We start from the raw sequence: 21,115 nt of genomic DNA on the forward strand, positions 1-21,115 counted from the left end.
TGCTATGTCTTTTAGAGCTGCTATGATAAAATACCAACCCAGTATCCTCTCCCAGTATTCCAAATTCACAGACTTCACCACTCTGTTTCTTCCCTCAGAGGCTGCAACTTCCATTGAAGAGACTGGTACTTCTGGAACTGGATTCAAAACTGGTGAGAAGAAACAACCCCTAAGTATTAGGTCTCTTAAGCTTTCCTTGAGACAGTTTGTGTTTTATTTAGGGATGCTGCAAGAGATTCAAAATAGTTTTGCTGGTGGAGATACATTTTTTTTTTGAAATCTAATAATTCTAGAATGGAGACTTACAGCTTTATGTCTGAGGATGGAATGGAATTTCTGCACTTATATTACAACTGTCACTAGCATTTGAGGTGAATTCAGAAAGTTTTCCATGAGAGTGTGTGAAATACAAAAGAGCCCCTTGGACTCAGGATGCATGCATTTATATATGTGTGCGTGCTTATGTATTTTCTTGCTCTTTATCTTCTCCTACACCTGATGGTTTCAGCACATTTAAAACATTTCCCCCCTCCTTTCTATCTCACAGCAGGCATCACTACAGCTCCAGGAAAGCAAGCAGGTGAGCACTGGGGGAATCCATCTAGTTTCCCTTTTACCAAACTCCAGAAGTGCCTGAAGCTGAGGATGCTGTCTCTATCTGCTCTAGCTGTGAAGCATTGAAACCAGGCAGATGCATCTAGTTCACCATCTGCCATATCCTCAGGGAAAATGACTTCTTTTATGGAAAATAAATATAGTATATTCCTTTTAGATTCAGGTCTTCCTTTGACTTACTCAGCATGGTCACCCCAATCCCTTTGTGTTTCAGGCACCTCTGAGATGGCACCTGACACAATAGTTGCCCCTGGAAGTTTCAGCACAGGTGAGTCCATAATTTGCTACAGAGCCATTTCTTGGCTGCTTTCTACAATAATAAGTCTTCCCTTTTGCTGCTTCTATGCAAAAGCAGCACTATTTCCTTTCTAAATCCCAGAATTTTTTCCATTTTTTTTTTTCTGCTCTCTCAGCAGCTACAACTTCTCCTGGAGCAAGTGGAGTGACTGGCACTGGACCCACTGCAGGTAAGCCCTGATGAGGCACTTCCTGCTTCCTAGTAGACAACATCTCCTGAATCACATCTAATGTTTGTACTTCCTGTGAAGAGTGTCTTCAGAACAAGCATTATCAGATTGGTGGGATTTTACTAATAACCACATGTGACACTCAGATAACTTTATCTTCCTTTCCTCTGCTTCAGGGATACTTCACCATGGAGCTAAGTCACAGATAATCAGCTGGGTGATTGGAGAGAAATGTCTTTCTTTCTTTCATTTATATATAAAGGAAGAAATAAAGATAGTAAAATTTTTGTCATTTAATTTTCTGAGATAGAAATGGTACATGGAAAACATATATAGATTCAACTCCTGGTTCTAGAAACATCTAAAAACAAGTTTGTTGGCACATTGAGAAAACACAGTTTCCTCACCTTCATTCTCAGCCATTTTATTTCTTATTTTGGGTAAAGAATAAAGATACTGATTCCTGTCACTCTCTAATTCCAAGTTTCACTGTGGTAGCTGCTGGCATTTTTTTTTTTTTTTTTTTTTTTGAACAGGGGACATCCAAGCAAAGGCAATCTGTGGCCAGCCCTGAAACTTCCCCAACTCCCTCTGGCAAAATTCTTGCACATGAAAATTCTGATACTTAAATCAATGAAAATGATGATAATAGTAGTGAGCATATCTATCACTGATAAGCTCCTTACTATAAACATTTTTATTAAGAAGTTTATATGTCTTATTCTAGTTAAGAACTACCTAAAGTCTAATTAAGAACTGTATGGGTAAAAATCCTTTTATTCCCCATTAAAAAAAAAAAAAACACAAAAAACTTACATATATCACTTTTACAGTCCGAAAAGTTTCTTTTCTAACTTAGGGGGTGGCAAGACAGTTTGAATTGGGTTTCTCTCTTGTAATGACATCAGCTTAGCTCATCCCTTTCTTGTAACACTCAATTAATTTTGGTTTTCTTTCCATCTTTAAGAGACCACAGCTTTCCTAGGAGGAAGTAGCACCACCAGAGCAGAAATAAAATTAGATGAAGATTATGGGGGTTTCATTATTTACTGCTGTATTTTGATAGATTTGTTAGAAGAAACCTTTTTTTGATGATATTTTTATTTTGGAATAGTTTTGAAATATAGAAAGTTTGCATAGATTATGTAAAGAATCTCTTTAATGTGGAGTAGAGTTTTTCATTTCCCTTTGAAGCTATTTCAAAGGAACCAGGATTTCCTTTCAGATTTGGAACATCTTGAGCCCAAATTTCTAAAAGGCTTTTTCTTCTCTAGGATTAGCCTCAGGGTCTGAGGCCTCTAGAGAGAAGAGTTACAGTAGCTCTGGCTCTGAAAGGCTTTTTAGTTTGAAAATAACTCAGTATGTATAACATGACAGTACTGACTTGTATTCAGCATAGAAATCATTACGATGTTACATTTTAGTTGAGGGGTAAAAATTCAAAATTTCCTTTCTTCTTTTTCTTTTTTTTCCTCTTCCACCTCCTCCTCCATCTTCCTTTCTCTTTTCCTTTTCATTAGGAGCCACCACTGGAGCACCAGGAAGTAAGACAGGTAAACTTGGAGAAAGCCTTTGATAAGACCTTCAATCTTGGCAAAAACAATCAGAGCAGACACATTAGCCACTACATTAACCTTGGCCTTACAGAGGCACATGGTAAACAGAGAAAATGCCACCTCCTGTCAGTTACAGATCCAGAAAGTATCTTTTGCTGCTCCAAGGTCCCAGGTAGACATGATGCTGGCCACATTCTTCTAAAGGTTACAAATGTGTCGCTCTGTTTATCTTTTTCTTTTCTTTCCTGCCTAGGCACAGCTGGAGTGCCCTCAGCTACAACAGTTGCCCCTGGGAGCTCTAATTCAGGTAAAGCACCAGGCTGGGAGGAACGACTGTTTGGAAAGGGCTCCTCAATGGAGTGTCTGCCTGGGTGAGCCTACCATGCTTTTCTCAGATTCTTCAAATCTTTGCCCTCACTGCTATTCTTTTCCCCCTTTTTCTCAGAGGCTACAACTTTCTCTGGAATCAGTGAAGCAGTAACAGTCCCAGGTAAATATGAGAAGTTTGTGAAATATTTCTAACAATTCAAATTGATTGAAATAAATACAAAGTAATTTCCAATGGAAATCTTTGTCCAAGCCCCTAAATTTCAGAATAATAGTGTTTTACCCAATTTTTCACATTTATAGACAGCAGAATATGCTCTCTTTTCTCTTCTATAGGATCCATGACCACTGCCCTGGGAAGCCAGCTGTCCAGCAGTCAAACAGGTGAGCATGGGAAAGTATGAATATCTTCCTGATATTTACCAGTATTCAAGAATAAGGAGATGTCCAATGTGAGAGCTTAGGCTTTGCTTTTTTTTTTTTTTTTCTTCTTTTTTGAAATGAAGTATCCTTGTTGAAAGGTATATGAGGAATTCTGGAATAGGCCATCTGAGTTAACAAAAAACATACAATAATTTTCTTCTTAGCCCTTCTGTTAATGTAAAGAAAATGACATACGTTTCTTCCTCTTAGTGATTCCAGGTGCTAGCAGTGTCATCTCTCACACAACTGTTGAACCTGGAAGTTCTGTTATAAGTAAGTGCATATTTTCAATGGTGGTCATCTCTTGTTTAACTTCAAGGAGAAATATGTAACCCTAAACATACTTTCTGCTTCATTTCCTCTTACAAAGGCCAAAGCTTCCTTAGAAGCCATCAGGGTCACTGTTGTGAAATCAGTGAGAACTAGGGGTGTCATTGGTTAGCACAGCCATTGAGTAATGTCATGAGTTTGCCTTGGGGTCTGAAAGATTATCGTATAGTGGGGGCACTGGTCCTTCCATCCATACCCCTGAGCTGACTTCTGAACCAGCCTTTTCCAGTGCCTTGCCTTAGGACATAAATTTCTGGAGAGGGAAGTGGGAGCAGTAATTCCCTGGACAGTTAACCTAGTGGATATTATAGGTATTACTACAAAATCAGCAGGAGTCCAGATTGGCCCAGAAGGTTCTGACTCAGGTGAACAGATGACTAAAATGAACTCAGAAATTGTTTGCTTTCCATTTTGATCTTTAAATATTAAGTTGCTGAATGGTTGCTTCAGTGATTGATTACAGGTCAAAACCTACTTAGAATCTTTTTTCCTACTTTCAATCATCAGGAACCATCTCTGATGCATCAGACAATCAAGTCACTGGAAGTAAAACAGGCAAATATGTTAAAGAAATTCTTTTGTCTCCCATTTGAGGGTTTTACATTATACGTATTAAGTAAGCCTACTAGAAGATAGGCTTCATGAGAAAAAAGAAGCTGATGCCCAGTACTAAGCACGTCAGCTGATCCCTAGTCCTAAACAGGGCTCAATAAATATTTATTGAATGAATGCAATAATTAAAATATAGGAAAGATGCACAATTCAATCCAGGAGCAAAAGGGCCAATGGAAGAACATGCTCATAGGACAGCCACGTAGACAAAGCAGTCTATGTGAAGGGTGCCTCCCAGAGCTGGCCAGTGCACAGTATGAGTGATATGGCCCTGGAAATACAGATTTGTTTTATACCTAGATTGTCTCCATGCAAAAGATTCTTCATGATGACACCATGGCCTTCTCGTTTCAGGCACTACTGGTGTGGCCTTGAGCACAACTGTTGCACCTGGAAGTTTCAGTACAGGTAGGCTAACAAGCTGAGAAGAAACCTCCCTGTCTAGAAATAAGATGGCAAAAACGTCCTTCACATTGCTCTTCTTGTGTAAGAGCATCGCAGTATATTTCCCCGTCCTTCTGAATCCTCATTCTTTACTCGTTGCTTCTCTTTTTCTTCCAGAAGCCGCAACTTCCACGGGATTCGGTAGAACCACTGTAGTGGGATGGAGAACAGGTGAGAATTAATGGTGTGTACGGGGTGTGTGTGTGTGTGTGCGCGCGCGCACGCATGCATGACTTTTAAGTGATAATAAATTACAATTATACTTCGCTTCTTAAAGGATAGTTTTACAAGGAGAAGCTTTCAAGGAACTCTCATCCAGGATCAGTGTTTTTCTATTTTATTTTGAATGAACTCGGGCAGATATCCTTCCATTTCCAGGGCCAAGCCTCACATATAAGAGTCTCTGCAAATGAGAGTGAAAGTGATAATTGTATGAAAAGTTTCTTTTTCCATTTTAGATATCTCAATTTTAGGTATATCAGAAGAAGGGATTACTGGCTCATAGAGTTCTATTTCGATTCAACTGAAGGCCAAAATGTACACAGAATATTTGCCTCAAACGATCTGTTTTTCCTTGAATACAATAATGACTGAAATGTATAGTCGTTGTTCCTAGAACTCTAGTCTACCTTTATATTCAAAAGTTTTTCTATGTTTATCCTTTTAGGAGCTACTGCTGGAGGATCAGCAAACCAAGGAACTGGAAGCACAATAGGTAAATATGGCAGCTAAGTGGACCACTTATCTTACTGCCATTGAATTACAGAAAAATGGAGTCCTCTGTTGAAGAATTTGCATCTTTATTTGGTTTGGGAATAAAACTATGCATGAGAAAATACAGGCCAAGCACGGTGGCTCAATCTTGTAATCCTAGCACTTTGGGAGGTCGAGGTGGGTGGATTACCTGAGGTCAGGAATTCGAGACCAGCCTGGCCAACATGGTGAAATCTCTTCTCTACTAAAAACACAAAAAATTAGCTGAGTGTGGTGGCAGGAGCCTGTAATCCCAGCTACTCAGGAGGCTGAAGCAAAAGGAGCACTTAGACCAGGGAGGCGGAGGTTGCAGTGAGATATGGTGCCATTGCACTATACAGTCTGGGTGACAGAGCAAGACTAGGGTAGCTTCTGGCATCACACCTAAACCTGCCATCTGGTAGAGTCCTCCACAGAATGATCTAGTGGTAAAGTGCCTCCCGTGGCACTGTTATTATGAAGAGTGCATCCTTTAGTTTACTCACAATTCTAATTCCTCTCACCTCATATTTTCCTACCTTTTCTCTCTTAGAAGCTACATCCTTTAGAGGCACTGGGACCACAGAACATGGAATGAATACAGCTGAGCACACAAGCTTCTTAACCTGTGCACTTTTCACTTAAAATAATGGCAATAGTAGCTAACAGTTTCTAGCATGAACTATGTTCCAGGCACTAGTCTGCATTTTTGTCATTTCTTTGATGTCTCATCCCAAATTGTGAGACAAGCAGTGATGTTCTCACAGACTTTCCAGATGAGGAACATAGATTGTTTTCTCATCTGGAAAATCTGTGAGAACTTTCCACAGACTATGGCTCAAAGATATTAAGTAACTTAATGAAGATCACACTGCAAGTAAACAACAGATTTCAACTCAGGCACTCTGGCTTCAAAATCCATCCTCTTAACCATGATGCTAAATCACCACTCACTCGTTTGTCATGTCTCTCTACTCTTCTAGAACACTACAGTTTCATTTTACCCAAATGAAAATTCAATTCAATCCTGCTTTGTTCCTTCTTCTAGAGATATCAGGTGGTCAAGTCACTAGCACTCAACTAGGTAAGTAAAGTACCTTTGTTTTCCTGACAGCCTAGAAAAAGAGATGTTCTCATTGAGACTCCACCACCACCTCACATTGCACCTCACTATAGATTTCCCCCATGAAATTTATAGTGAGAATGGAGCATTACATTTGCAAACACACAAAACAACTTTGGAACAGGCCATCCCTGAAAATGGCTTTTTTTCATAATGAAGGATTCTGTAGTTGCCTCATTCTATTATAGAATGCACCTTTATTATAAGAGTAAACTTGATATAGTGGTATCAAGTTTTGTTTTAGGTACTACTTCCATTTTGTTTTAGGTACTACTGGAATGGTCTCTGGCAACAACATGTCACCTAGCAGTTCCAACACAGGGGAGTCAATGAGATGCTATTTTTTTTTTTCTCATTGGGGAGCTAACTCGGCAGCAATGACATATTATATCTTTTGATGATTTTCTGTTAGCCCTCACCAATTTCTTTTTATTCTTCGTATTTATTTCTTTCTATTCTTTTTAACTTCCATGGAAGGAAGCATAACCAATGAAAGTGGAATTGGCAATGATATATATATATATATATATATATATATATATATATATATATATACACACACACACACACACACACACACACATGTATATATATATATATATATATATATATATATATATATATATGAATATGAAAGTGAAATAATGAGAAATGAGAAATATGTATTTTCTTGTGCCAGTCTCACTCTGTTGCCCAGGCTAGAGTATAGTGGTGTGATCTTGACCTACAGCAAATTCCACCTCTAGGGTTTAAGCAATTCTACCTCAGCCCAAGTAGCTGGGATTATAGGTATCCACCACAGCACCCAGCTATTTTTTTCTTTTTTTGAATTTTTAGTAGAGATGGGTTTTCACCATGTTGGCCAGGCTGGTCTTGAACTCCTGGCCTCAAGTGATCTGCCTGCCTTCGCCTCCCAAAGTGCTGGGATAACAGGTGTGAGCCACTACACCTGGCCAAAGCATTGGCAACTCTTGAGTTTCTACAAATCTACATTGGGTTTTTGTCTTTTCAGAGACATTTGTTAAACAAAGCTTATATTTATAAAATCACATGATTCCTCCTGGGTCCAAACTTTATACTTTAATTATAGAAAAAGAGGCTCAGAGTCCAGAAAGATTCCCCTTTTAACATTCAAGCTGCACTCTGGTACCTACAAAGGCAGCATAAATCCATATAGCCCCATTTAAGGCAGCACATAGAAGTTACTCTGGAGGTTTAAATCTATCATATTTTGGAATTCAGATGTTACAAGTTTATTGAATCCAGTTGAATTCCTTTACACAAATATTGTTTTCATTTCTTGTTGTTAGAAGCTACCAGTGGCACATCTGAGAGACAAAACCCTGGAAGTGAAATAGGTAAGCATGAAAAAGACCCAGACACCTCTGACATTTAACTCTAAGGAGGCAAATAATCAAGACTGGACTATGAGCTAATGTGTTTACTATGACTCTGAATTTTAAAATAGAGAGTCATTAAAATGGACACTTCATCATGACCGGATAGCACAAGAAAGGTCTTCTGCTGCTTTCAAGTCTTAGATAGTTATTGTTGGCCATGCTCTTCTTGGGATGGTAAATGCATCACCATTTGGGTTCTCTTTCTCTCTCCCTGCTTTAGGCACCACTGGTATAGTCTCTGGCACAACAGTTGCATCTGGAAGTTCCAATACAGGTAACCTAATAGGAATATAAGGGGCTTGAGCCCTCCCTCCAAACATATACACTCCCTACCATGCTGTGGGAATACCACCAGATTTTCTCAGTTACAGGATTCTTCTGAATTTAATTTTTTTCTTCTTTTACTTAGAGGCCACAACTTCTTTGGGCAATGGTGGAACCACTGAGGCTGGAAGTAAAATAGGTGGGCACTAGCAATCAAATAATTGTTTTTTCTTTTCATCTTAAATTAAATCAAATTGGCTATAATGAACTTAGTGGGCATTTTATTCAGTCACTAAGTACGAATTACCAGGAAATTAACAGTTTACTCCCTGTGAATTTTCCTTTACTTAAAACTTACAAATTAATGACATAATGAGACCATGCATGATGTATCGCTTAAAGCAAAAACGTTCCTGATATAAGCCTTTTAGTTCACTTGAGAAACCAATTGTTTTAAACCAAATCCTAATTTTAGATAAAAGGAAATTCACAAATGGATTCTCTCCTCTCGTGATTTCAGTTACCACTGGGATAACTACTGGCACAACCATTGTACCTGGGAGTTCCAACACAAGTAAGTCATAAAAGAGTTGGAGAAACCTGCCTACGTGAACTTCTGGGGACCTGATGGCTCCCACAGAGATATTATATAAAGTAATACTGTTACACATTTTTTTTCCAAATGTCTGCATTCTATACCACTTTCTCCTATTTCTTCTCAGATGCTACGGCTTCTACAGATGTTGGAGCTACCATTGGAGTTGGAATAGCAACTGGTGAGTGGTTTGCTTTGGGTTCTCAACAATTCTTTACTTGAGTTTGTGGTAGTGATGAGCGAATGGGAAGATGGGCTGAAATAGGATTTTCTATTTCATTTGAACACATGCTATGTCAGGTAAATCAAGCTTGGGCCCTTGCTTTTCAGACTGTTATTTTTTCAATTGTTCCAACTTTTATTTTAGATTTGGGGAGTACATGTGTAGGTTTGTTACATGTCCTGAGTATATTGCATGATGCTTAGGTTTGGAGTATGAATGATCCTGTCACCCAGGGACTGAGCAGAGTACCCAGTAGTCAATTTTGCAACCCCTCCCCTCTCCTTCTTCTCCTTTTTAGTAGTCCCCAGTGTCTGTTGTTGCCATCCTTATGTCCATGAGTCTGATGTTTAACTCCTACTTATAAGTAAGAACATGCAGTATTTGTTTTTCTGTTCCTGCATTAATTCACTGAGGATAATGGCCTCCAGCCACATCTGTGTTGCTGCAAATAACACAATTTTGTTCTCTCTTATGGTTCTCTCTTATGGCATAATATTCCATGGTGTGTATATACTACATTTTAAAAATCCAGTTCATCATTGATGGGCTCCTTGGTCGATTCCATGTCTTTGCTGCTCTGAATAATTCTGTGATGAAAATTCAAGTGCATGTGTCTTTTCGGTAGAACAATTTGTTTTCTTTTGGATAGATACCTACTAAAGCGATTGCTGGGTCAACTGGTAGTTCTGTTTCAAGTTCTTTGAGAAACCTCTAGACTGCTTTCCATGGTGGCTGGATTAATTTACATTCACATCAACAATGAATAAGCATTCCCTTTTCTCTACAGCCTTACCAGCACCTGTTGTTTTTTTTATTTTTTCACAATAGCCAGTCCGACTGGTGTGATGTGGTATTTCATTTTGGTTTCCATTTGCACTTCTTTAATGATTAGTAATGTTAAGCATTTTTTCATATGCTTGTTGGTGATGTGTATACTCTTATGAAAATGTCTGTTTGTGTCCTTTGCCCACATTTTTAAAGGGCTTTTTTTTTTCTTTTTTGCCAGATAATTTGTTTGTATTCCTTATAGATTCTGGGTATTACACCTTTGCCAGATGCACAGTTTGCAAGTATTTTCATCCATTCTGTAGGTTGTCTGTTTACTCTGTTGATAGTTTCTTTTGCTGTGCAGAAGCTCTTTAGTTGCATTAGGTCCCATTTGTCAATTTTGTTTTGTTGCAATTTGGCATCTTTGTTATAAAATTTTTGCCAGAGCCTGTATCCAAAATGGTATTTCCTACATTATATTCCAGGGTTTTCATAGTTTTAGGTTTAAAATTAAAGCCTTTAATCTATCTTGAGTTGATTTTTGTATATGGTATAAGGAAAGGATCCAGCTTCGATCTCCTGCATATGGCTAGCCAGTTATGCCAGCATTAATTATTGAATAGGGAGTCATTTCCTCATTGCTTGTTTTTGTTGCCTTAGTCATTTAGAGAAGGGGTGCCAGAAGTGAAAAATGTATAGAATTAAGTGTGAGAAAAGCTCTCATCACTTAGAGAAAGGGCACCCAGAAGTGAAAAATATATCAAGGCCATAGGAGAATCTTCTGTGAACAAAGGATTGCTACCATAGGATGTTCTTAGTGTTTCCATGGCGAGGGGCATGAGCTAGCATTAGTAGATGTGTTAGTATATTCCAAGTGCTTTGAGACTCTTGTTCCATGTGCAGGTGTCTTAAGTAAATGCTCCTCTGAGACCAGAAAGTGTTTATTCTTCTTCCCTTGTTCATTTTAGTTTCTTCCAAGGGAGCATCTGACACAACCACTGCTCCTGGACCTCCTACCACAGGTAAGTGCAATAGTAATAAATGAATTTTTCTTGGTGGCACCTCAGAAGACAGGATAGTTTATCTGCAGTTCTCACAGGAATAGAGTAGAATGGTGGTTACTGGGGTTGGGGTCCTTGTATGTGTGGGGCTGAGTATGGTGGGGAGATGTTGGTGAAAGGTTACAAAATTTCAGTTAGACAGGAGGAGTAAGTTCAAGAGATCTACTGTACAACATCATGACTACAGTTAATATATTCTTGAAAAATGCTGAGGATGGCATAACGTAATTCTTCAGAACATCATGTACAAAATACATAGTTTCATCTGTCCATCTAAAACATGCAGAATAAAAAATTGTTTTTAAATGAAGTTAAGCTCTAGCTTCTCCAGTCCCCTGTAGTCACCACTTTTGTTCCTTTTTAAGCAGTCACAGCTTCCACAGGAGTAAAAGAAACCTCTAGAACTGGAGTGCAAACAGGTGAGTGATCGGTGTGGCTTTGATTAATAAGTGGAGTTAGGAGGAGAAGGGTAGGAGAGAAGTGACAGAAAGAGGCCAGGATGATAGCATTCAACTTCCTCTTGGAACACAACTTTGAAATTCCACTAGAGATACCCTTTTTTATCCCCTCTGAGTTTTTGGTTTAGGCTTTCACTGGGGTTCCCCTCCTAAAGACTTCTTCATGCAGATGGAAAATTCTGAGCAGGGAATTATGAAGGGTGCTTGTCTTAAAGTGTCTTAAATTTCCTTTTGCAAGGCTCCACCTTGGTTGCAGCTGGAGTCACAAGACCACAAGTATCCCAGCCAGGTAAAATGAAATGATCCAATTGAACTGGAATACATTATCTATTCCACACAAAGCTGTCCTTGAATATGAATTTGTGCCATTATTTGGGCATGTACATTAACACAGACTTGATATGTGTATGTTATTCTAATTTTAAAAATCACAATGCCATCCTTTTAATTCCTCTCAGATACCACTGTCGTAACAACCAAAGAACGAGAAACTGAAAACAAAACAGGTCAGTGCAGGAAGAGCCCTAATTTCTTTACTATATTTCAACTAATATTTCTTTAGTACTTTATATGTGCTAAACTCTCTAGCAGACATCAAAAGCAAAACATCAGTAAGATGCAGCACTTGCCATTTTTTATTTTGTGTGTGGGGGATGAAGAAATTCTTTTGGGCACAGACAGCATATATTTAGTGATACTCAAAAATATGCACAAAATAATGTGGTCCCGGGGGTGGGGTGAGAGTAGAGTGTTACTTTCTGCTTACTAATTGGAAGTGTGGAGTAAAGGCATCAGAAATGATATGATTGAGTTTAAAGTTGGCATGGATGGGAAGGGTATTCCTGCCAAACAGCCCTTGGAAAGAAAGATACGAGACCTCATGGGTGAGTTCAGGAATCAACCAGATGTTGGCAATGACTGAATGAGGTTTGGGGAGAAAATGAGATTGGAAACGTAAGTAGAGGAAAGTTCATAAAGAACCAAAGTTAACCAAGGCTTTATCCTTTTGGGATACCCTTAAGGATTTGATCAAGAGACTAACATGATTAGATAGTTGAGAAATTACTTGGATACCAATGTATTGATTAGGAGACTGTTCTTTATGATTCCTCTTACAAATATCTTCAGTGAACTCTTACAATACTGGTCAGGGAATATTTTTCTCCTGTATTTGTTCCTAATTGATCTTTTTAATCTCCTATTGCTGGTTTCTGTTAATTTGCAAAGCATTCATAATTAGGAGCTGGCTTAGCCTCCCAACGTAAAGAGTTAGAGACATCTGATCCCCCAAATTTCTACATTTTAATTCATTTTGTAATTTATATTTTGGGCTTATTAGTTGTCACTTTACCTAAACTTGTAGAAATTTTAAGTTCTTTTCAAATATTCTGTTGCTCCTAGATCAACCTTTTTCTTGGTAGTTTTTAAAAGCAGAGTCTTGCTCTGTTGCCCAGGCCAGAGTGTGCAGTGACACGATCTCAGCTCACTGTCAGCTCTACCTCTGGGGTTCCAGAGATTCTCCTGCTTCAGCCTCCCTCATAGCTGGGACTACAGGCAAGCACCACCATGCCTACCTAATTTTTGTATTTTTTGTGTAGATGGGGTTTCAGCATGTGGGCCAAGCTGATCTCGAACTCCTGGCCTCAAATGATCTGCCCACCTCAACCTCTCAAAGTACTGCAATTACAGGCATGAGCCACTGTGCCTGGCCAGGTTGCATAAAATATCAATTTTGGAATAAAACTTAAAATTTATGAGTGAATTGTTGGATTGACCAAAATATGTGATGTGTAAAGGCTAAAAAAGATACATATTACCAGTTTAAAGCATTTGTTGGAGAAGATAGAGCAAAATTGAAGTATTTCAAGAAGATAAGGAGAATAAAAGTTCTTAAATGACTAAAACTGGGTAATAACACTCATTTTATCCTGTATGAAAATTACCTTTTTTAACCTTGTTTATTGTTCCATTCATTAGAACTGCCTTCCAAAACATTTTTGAAGAGTTTACCTTGATGTTTTCTTCTTTTGATTATTTTCTCTCATTAAAATTTGAGGTCCAAAAGCAACACTCTGTACAGTGGAATTTCAAGTGCAACGCGGAGCAGGATGGGGAGATAGATGGGAACATATCTATTTGTAAGACTGGCTATGTAGACAATTATTTTCAGCAATAGAATAATGAATTAAATAACTATAGTTGCCCAGTACTATTTCAGTAACTTCAGACACTAATTTAAGGTTCCTGTTTTTACACAGAATGTCTAATATCACTTCCACCAGCTCCAGGTAAGAATACCATGACTTCAGAATCATTCTGCATTAATGGTTTCTCCTGTAAATCCGGTTTCTCAGAGGTCACGCTTGTAAAAGTCACTAGCCACGTAACTGTTATAGGAAAACTTGTATTGGATTAACTTAGCTTTTATTTGTCAAATAAAAGCTGAGTAATAGTTCATTTCCTCATTCACAAACCAATGAAGCCCAAACAAACAAATATACCTTGTTATTTAGATCAAAACAAGGTTTACCTACTAAAGGTTTCATATAATTATGATACCTTGACCAAAATATTGTCACTTGATAGTGAGCATTTTTTAAAACTAGGTAATTCCAGCTTGAAGGATGAACTGTAGTAGAAAAAAAATCAGTTTAGCTAGTTACGTAATTTTAGAGAACTTTAAGTCCCTACCATTCTCAAGACAATGTGATAGGCTTTGCAGTAAGTAAAAAAGAAACACTAAAAAATAGTTTTCTGACCTTAGTACCTAGTGGGAGAAAGAAGGTCCTCAAAGAAATAGAAAATGTTTGTATCAGGCAGAAAATAAATTTCCACATAAAAACATGAACTATGTATTATATAGAGAGTGCATAACATATGTCACTTAATATTGTATATTTTAAGGTATCCCCAGAAATGTCTTTACAGTATTGGAATTTGAGAACACTATATAGGCTAGTACCGGGTATGTAAATGAGAGAAGTGGGACAAAGTTGAGAACGTGAATTTGAGTCATGGTATAAGAGATCTTGAAAGCTAGAATGCTAGAATAAAGTGTTTATTTTATACAACTTAAGGGGCTATCAAAGTAATAATGAGGTAAGAATTAGGCTTTATAAAAACTACATTACCTGATTGGATCAGAATGAGATCTGAGTCAGAGTAACTCCTTAAAAAAAGCTAGTAGATTATGCTAGATCGAAAATTTAATACGATCTTAAAGTGGTATTGTAGCAAGTAGAAAAAGGAAAGAAAGAAATGAATGCGAGAGTAAAGGTACAGGATTTGGCGGTAGATTTGATGCCAGTGATAGAAGGAAGAAATCAGATAGCTCCTAGATTTTAAGCTTGAATGATTTAAAGTATAGCTCTATCCTTAGCAGAAGGAAACCAGTATAGAAGACAAACTAGTTTTGAGGGAAAGATACAATCTGTTGTGTGCACATTGAGTTTCAGGTTTCTACAGGTCTGCCTGGATTCTGTCTATAGCTAGAGAGAAAACTGGTTCCAAAGCTGTGAGAGAGGTCTGGACTGGAGCTGGACATTTTAGAGATATTCATTTGTTATTACCGTGCACATTGTGGAGATAGAGGAAAGAATTAGAGGCAAAATAGGAGGGAATAAGAAAAATTGACAGTAAAGACAAAATTTTCAGAATATTAAATCTGAAGAAAGGAGAACACTTTTCAAGAAGGTAAGAATTAACAATGTCAACTATGGTAGAGAACTTACACTAAGAAAGGGCCCTTGGGTCTGGTAATTATGAAGTCATGGTGATTTGTAAGATTGAAAAAGCAGAAGTCAGACTTCAAAAGTCAGACTAGTAAGTCAATTAATAGCCATGAGATTTATTAACCATTGCCAGGAGAAATTAAAAATTATCCTTTGCTGAGGATTGTAAACATAGGATATGCCTGTTGGGAACATTTTGCTTGAAGCAGGTGGTTGTGGTTTTATTCACCTTAAGGCACCATAATCCTCTGTAATTCTGCGACTCTGAGATCCTAATGCCAATTACAGTATTGGCCACCTGGTGGTTATCTATAAATAACAGATGGTTATATTTTGCCAAATTTAATTACCATTTATCATTTATGTTAACAGTTTGTCATGGTCCACTGGGAGAAGAGAAATCTGTAAGTACAGAGTTTGGCTCTACTTTAGTTCAAATTTGCTCTCATTCCTGTATTTGAATAGAAGTCTAAACATGGTTTGTATATGTAGCCTGGAGACACATGGAGTGCTAATTGCCACAGATGTACCTGTACTGATGCAAAGACTATAGACTGTAAACCTGAGGAGTGTCCTTCTCCACCCACGTGCAAAACAGACGAGAAGCTTGTGAAGTTCAAATCTAATGACACCTGCTGTGAGATCGGATACTGTGGTGTGTATTCACAATGCATTATTTTAATTGAATATGTTCATTGTCTATTCATATATTCAAGAGATACTTTTTGAGTTACCAGTTTTGTCAAAGATAATGCTAGGCAGATGTAATAAATAAAACAGAATTAGTATAATATTTGCATTCTTAAAACTTATCATCTTCAGAATGGGGGACACCCAGAATTAACACTTACGAATATAATCAGTAGATTGAAGAAAGACTATGATATTATGGAGAGAAACATTATAGTTGGTTGCTGTGTATGATCTCATCTACAATTTCTGTTTTATAAATAGAAATTATAGTATTTTAGAATAAAATAATGTCTTTATTTTTCAGAACCAAGAACATGTTTATTTAACAATACTGATTATGAGGTAAGGGCTTTTCTTTATTAAAATATTTTTGTTAATTATATGAATAAATTGAATGCTGTGCTATATCAATAGACTTTCAACTTATTATATATATTTATATATTATATACACATATAAAATATGTATTATATATTTATAAATATAAATATGTTTATATATAAATATTTATATTATATGTAAATTTATATATATAAATTTAAATATATATAAATTTATAATGTATACTTTCTATATTCTATATTCTATATTGTATATATTTAATATATATTTTAATATAAATATAAATATATATAAATATAAATATATAAATATAAATATATATGTATATATATTTAACCCTGATAACAGTAGATTAGAATCCATTCATTTTTTTCCCTACACTCACTTTCAAAGGAACATCAAATGCAACACTCACCATGACTCTTCAAAGGAGGAAGACAGAGTGCTTGATCATTAACTACTCAGCAGTATAGCTTCTAAACAGAATTTCCCATGGGCCTTGCCAGATGGAGAAGACATACTTTGTAACATTCAAATCAATGAACAGAGTCAAACTGTAATTATAACCAAAAAGATCAGATGGTCAAGCTGTCAGAGATCAAATAGAAAACCCAGAGGGCTAGAACCCTATTATGCAGCTACAGCAACACGATATATTCAAGGCTGTATTTTGACAACTAATTTGACATTTTTGTCAGTAATTTAACTTTTTAGAAAAAAGTGTATAAGGAAGCCATAAAAATCAGATGATTTTCATATTGATATTAACACACTTGAAATGGCAATAGTAGACATTAAAAAATCTGAAATGAAATTTATGTGGTATATTAGGAAGTAGATAAAATAGCTAATGAGAGTTTTACTTTGATAACCCATTTATCACACTCAGATTTCCACCTGGACTTCTTAATTTTTAGTTTCCAGAGTTGATCTGACTTGAACCTGTGATTGTTTTTAAATACAAAATAGGATGATATTTAAGGAACAAAGGGGAGATTTTGTCTGATCATTTATAGTAGTAAAATTCCAATTTATTAGAAAGTTCATTTTGTCTGAGGCCATGAAATAAATGCAGTTTCTCAAACTGCTGTTTGAATATTGAATTATAATTATATTGAATTTATAATTATAAGATAATTATAAAGTAATACCAGAGAGCTTTAAAAGTATAGGAATATAGGCCAAGATAGAAATAAGACATCTTGTGAGACTTGTTTTAACCTGATAAGCCTATTCTGTGCCATTTTTTCCCCCACTTAGATTTCTTGTTTCCCCTTAAACTTAGAGCGTAACAATGGATTAACTGCTTGATCACTATGAAGGAACCTTTCTTGAAAATAGACTACCTTTTGGTAAATCTTAATTTGAGGATTGAAAATCTTGACACTTTCTGTGCTCTCAATGAACAAATCTGATTTATTCATGGAAGTGGAAGACTTTCAAACCATCTTTTCTTTACTACTAACCTAATGACTGAAAGTGCCTCTGGAAAATCACTAAACATGAATTTGAATTTTTTAGCCAATATTCTTGCCAACCTCAAAAAGAAATCAAGGTAAATAATTACTCTGTTTTCTTCCCCCTCTTTTCCTCCCAGATTGGTGCTTCATTTGATGACCCCGGCAACCCCTGTGTTTCCTACTCCTGCAAAGACACTGGCTTTGCTGCAGTAGTCCAGGACTGCCCAAAGCAGACCTGGTGTGCAGAAGTAAGTCATCTTCACTCCTGAACACTGAGATTCAGTTCTCATATTAAACACAAACCCAACCTGACTTCTGTTTTATTTGGAAGCGTCTGTCTGGCTAAAAGACATAAATATCTTGTAGACTGTATAGATCTTTAAACAAATTCATTATGTCCAGAGCCCAGATGATTCCAGATTCATCTTTTGGAAACAAATTCATTATATCCAGAGCCCAGATGATTCCAGATATGTTCATCTTTCATTTTTAAATATATATATTTTTTCATATCAAGACAGGCTCTCATGTTTTGCAGCCTTTCTAAAACTTAATTTAGTGCTAGTGTAGAAGGAGTAAGTTATTATAGAAAGCATGTTGCTATTTCTAAACTAAAAAACCCACTAACTTTTAAAAATAGCCCAAATCATTGTCTATAAAAATACCCAATCTCCATATAATCATGTCTGGGTTCTTTAAATCTTTCTTTGTGTCACAGTTTTCTTCATTTCTGTGCACCCCAAATATTACTAGGTTTTATATTAATAAGTTTCAGTTATTAAGAGAGAATTAAGTTGTTTTTCTTTCTGAAGATATAATTGATAATATGGTTTAAAGTTTTATTTTAGAGCTCTAATACTGGATTTTCAACATGTATCATGCTTTTACTTTGCTTTAATTTTAAACCTACCAATCAGTTTCTCAAAGGGGCAGCTCCTAACTGTGAGTTTCTATTGTCTTGTAGTACTATTGTTGTTAAAGTAGTTTTCAGTAAATGAGAAATAATTTAATATTACTGAATGTCATTTTTAACAGGGATTTAGTTTAAAGCTTATTTTTCCTTTCCCCCTTGTTGAAAAATGGTAGTCTCATTTTTATTACTTAGCTGATCTCTCTCCTTTCCTACCCTTGCTTACTAGATCTGGGATAAGATTGTCCATCTGTTCCATTTTCTCTTTGTGATGCATTTTAACAAATTAAGAAATGTTATATCATTTGCAGAGAAATTTGGAACAAGTTTTCCAGTCATTTCTTCTTTTTTCTTACCCCCTACAGGAAGACAGAATCTATGATTCAGAAAAATGTTGCTATACATGTGAGTAAAGTTAAGTTCTGCACAGAGAGGAAATGTAAGCTGTTGACAAAAGTTTAGTTTCTTTAAAACAAAATGGCAGATCATTAAGAGAAAATATCTTGTATTTTTAACACAACGGGTAATCTAGCCTATATGTATAAACTTCCATTTGATATGTGTACATAATGTGTTATGATTATGGATTCATGTTGATTACAACCTTCTCAGTAAAAACCAGTGATGTTTACAAGGGAATAAATTTTCATGGAAAAATTAGCTTATTCTTTTGACATCAGCAACTTGTATTGTAAACTAGTGATCATAAGGATAATCAGTGATGAGAAAATGGATGTCAAAAATAATGCATCCACCCCTGTTTTTGATGGAAGCCAAAAATAATCCACCCACCCCTTTCTTGCCCTCTCTCCCTTCCTCTTTTCCCCTCAACCCCTTCACGTGTGATAGTGAGTTAGTGATAACAGGAACAACAAGACACCAGGAATCTGAGTATTAACCAGCTACCTTGTAAGTGGGTGCTGAGGTGGTTCATCTCCTCAGTAATGTTGTGAAGTAGTTGCTGTTATTCATAGGTTAAGAAAATGGAGGGGTAGCTATTGTTAAACCTCATTTCTGACTCTCTTTCCCATTTGGTTTTAGGTAAGAATAATTGCAGATCTTCCCCTGTAAATGTGACTGTTATCTATAGTGGTTGCAAGAAAAGAGTTCAGATGGCAAAATGCACAGGGGAATGTGAAAAGACTGTCAAGTGAGTTCTTGGAATGCGTATCATGTGTCAACTTTGTAACCTTGTGGAAGAAAGGAATCTTTTAAAACATTATACAGAAAACCTTTTATGTGAGAGCAATACTATTTTGTTATCAGTACCTAATGAAAGAAGAATATAAGATATTAAGATCTGAGAATTAAAATATTCACTTAAAATAGTGATAAGCCATTCTGAAGTAGTCTGCTAAATATGCCAACCATGATACATTTGTAGCAAATGTACTCAACTTCATACAGTGACTACAAAACTATTTAAGCAAGGAAGTGAATTTCTTGAATTAAACTTGAAATTTAGATAGTATGCTTTTCTTTACAGTTTTTTGTATAGATTAATTTAGAGATAATTTCATATTATGTTATATATTTAAAATTTTACTTACTTTTCTTTTTCACCATAATGTTCCAATTATGAGATCATAATTTCCTTTCAGATTTCTTATTTCTCTTGGTCTTACATACCAAATATCACTGAGCAACATCAGAACTTTACAGTGACGGGGGAATGCAAGGTCTAGGAAGAGAATACATTGGTTAGAAGGCTTGCTAAGTCACTTAGACAATTACAATTTGAGCACTGATGTCAATTTCTTTTTTAAATTCTAAAAATGTTTATTACCCTATTTTCCTTTTAGGTACAATTACGATATCTTGCTCTTGGAACATTCATGCCTTTGCTGCCGAGAAGAAAACTATGAACTCCGAGACATTGTTCTTGACTGTCCTGATGGCAGTACAATCCCTTACCAATACAGACACATCACTACCTGCTCTTGTTTAGACATATGCCAACCAACGACGACCTTCATGTACAGTTAATGCTGACATCACCTTCCCAGTTTTAACAGGCCTGGTATTTATTTTACAAGTGAACAAAAATAATCATTTAAAGAGTGAGAATAACTAAATGTTTGTATCTTGCTCAAAACAATGGGTCCTCATTATGAGAAATTTTGTTCTCTTGTTGACTAGATCTGAAAAATAAACACAACTTTACAAGCAATTTGGGAGCAAGGGTATTTGTTTTACGGCAATAAGAATTCTGCAAGTCTAGCAGAAACTGGATCATATCATGACCTTCAATATGTCTTCCTTTTATCCTTCAGCTTCTGATGCCATTCTCCTGTTTCATTCCCTTAACTTATTGAAAATGTATACTTTGTTTTCTTTTCTCACTTCCTATGCCAGTTGCCTCACTCCTTCCATCCTACTGCTACTCCTCCTGCCAGTTCACCAGTGACCTTTTTATAGTTCTCCCTACAGGGTGGTCTGACAGCATTTCCACTCTTCCTTTCTTGAGACAGTTTTCTCCTTGTTTCTATGACATCATTTATTTTTTCTGTGACATCATTTTTAATTAATGCCCCTACATCATATGGACAGCTTTATTTCTTGCAATCCTCTACAGTTTAGT

General features: G+C 36.4%; 1 protein-coding gene across 1 annotated transcript in view; it reads left to right on the forward strand.

The window, feature by feature from the left end:
- MUC19 (mucin 19, oligomeric) overlaps positions 1-20,808 on the forward strand; it is a 160,852-nt gene extending 140,044 nt beyond the window's left edge. The window contains exons 142-171 of the mRNA XM_074403475.1: positions 99-152; positions 548-580; positions 830-883; positions 1,029-1,082; positions 2,603-2,635; positions 2,892-2,945; positions 3,084-3,128; positions 3,302-3,349; positions 3,599-3,661; positions 4,685-4,738; positions 4,892-4,945; positions 5,442-5,489; positions 6,555-6,590; positions 7,940-7,987; positions 8,250-8,303; positions 8,439-8,492; positions 8,814-8,867; positions 9,016-9,069; positions 10,848-10,901; positions 11,309-11,359; positions 11,637-11,687; positions 11,857-11,904; positions 13,657-13,686; positions 15,502-15,533; positions 15,622-15,784; positions 16,127-16,164; positions 17,762-17,872; positions 18,900-18,939; positions 19,576-19,684; positions 20,337-20,808. Coding sequence (XP_074259576.1) covers positions 99-152; positions 548-580; positions 830-883; positions 1,029-1,082; positions 2,603-2,635; positions 2,892-2,945; positions 3,084-3,128; positions 3,302-3,349; positions 3,599-3,661; positions 4,685-4,738; positions 4,892-4,945; positions 5,442-5,489; positions 6,555-6,590; positions 7,940-7,987; positions 8,250-8,303; positions 8,439-8,492; positions 8,814-8,867; positions 9,016-9,069; positions 10,848-10,901; positions 11,309-11,359; positions 11,637-11,687; positions 11,857-11,904; positions 13,657-13,686; positions 15,502-15,533; positions 15,622-15,784; positions 16,127-16,164; positions 17,762-17,872; positions 18,900-18,939; positions 19,576-19,684; positions 20,337-20,520 — 1,805 coding nt within the window. The 3' untranslated portion in view covers positions 20,521-20,808. The remainder of the gene's footprint in view (positions 1-98; positions 153-547; positions 581-829; positions 884-1,028; positions 1,083-2,602; positions 2,636-2,891; positions 2,946-3,083; positions 3,129-3,301; positions 3,350-3,598; positions 3,662-4,684; positions 4,739-4,891; positions 4,946-5,441; positions 5,490-6,554; positions 6,591-7,939; positions 7,988-8,249; positions 8,304-8,438; positions 8,493-8,813; positions 8,868-9,015; positions 9,070-10,847; positions 10,902-11,308; positions 11,360-11,636; positions 11,688-11,856; positions 11,905-13,656; positions 13,687-15,501; positions 15,534-15,621; positions 15,785-16,126; positions 16,165-17,761; positions 17,873-18,899; positions 18,940-19,575; positions 19,685-20,336) is intronic.
- The last annotated feature ends 307 nt before the right edge of the window (positions 20,809-21,115 follow it).

This window comes from Saimiri boliviensis, chromosome 7 (genome assembly GCF_048565385.1).
Source record: "Saimiri boliviensis isolate mSaiBol1 chromosome 7, mSaiBol1.pri, whole genome shotgun sequence".
Classification (NCBI taxonomy): Eukaryota; Metazoa; Chordata; class Mammalia; order Primates; family Cebidae; genus Saimiri; species Saimiri boliviensis.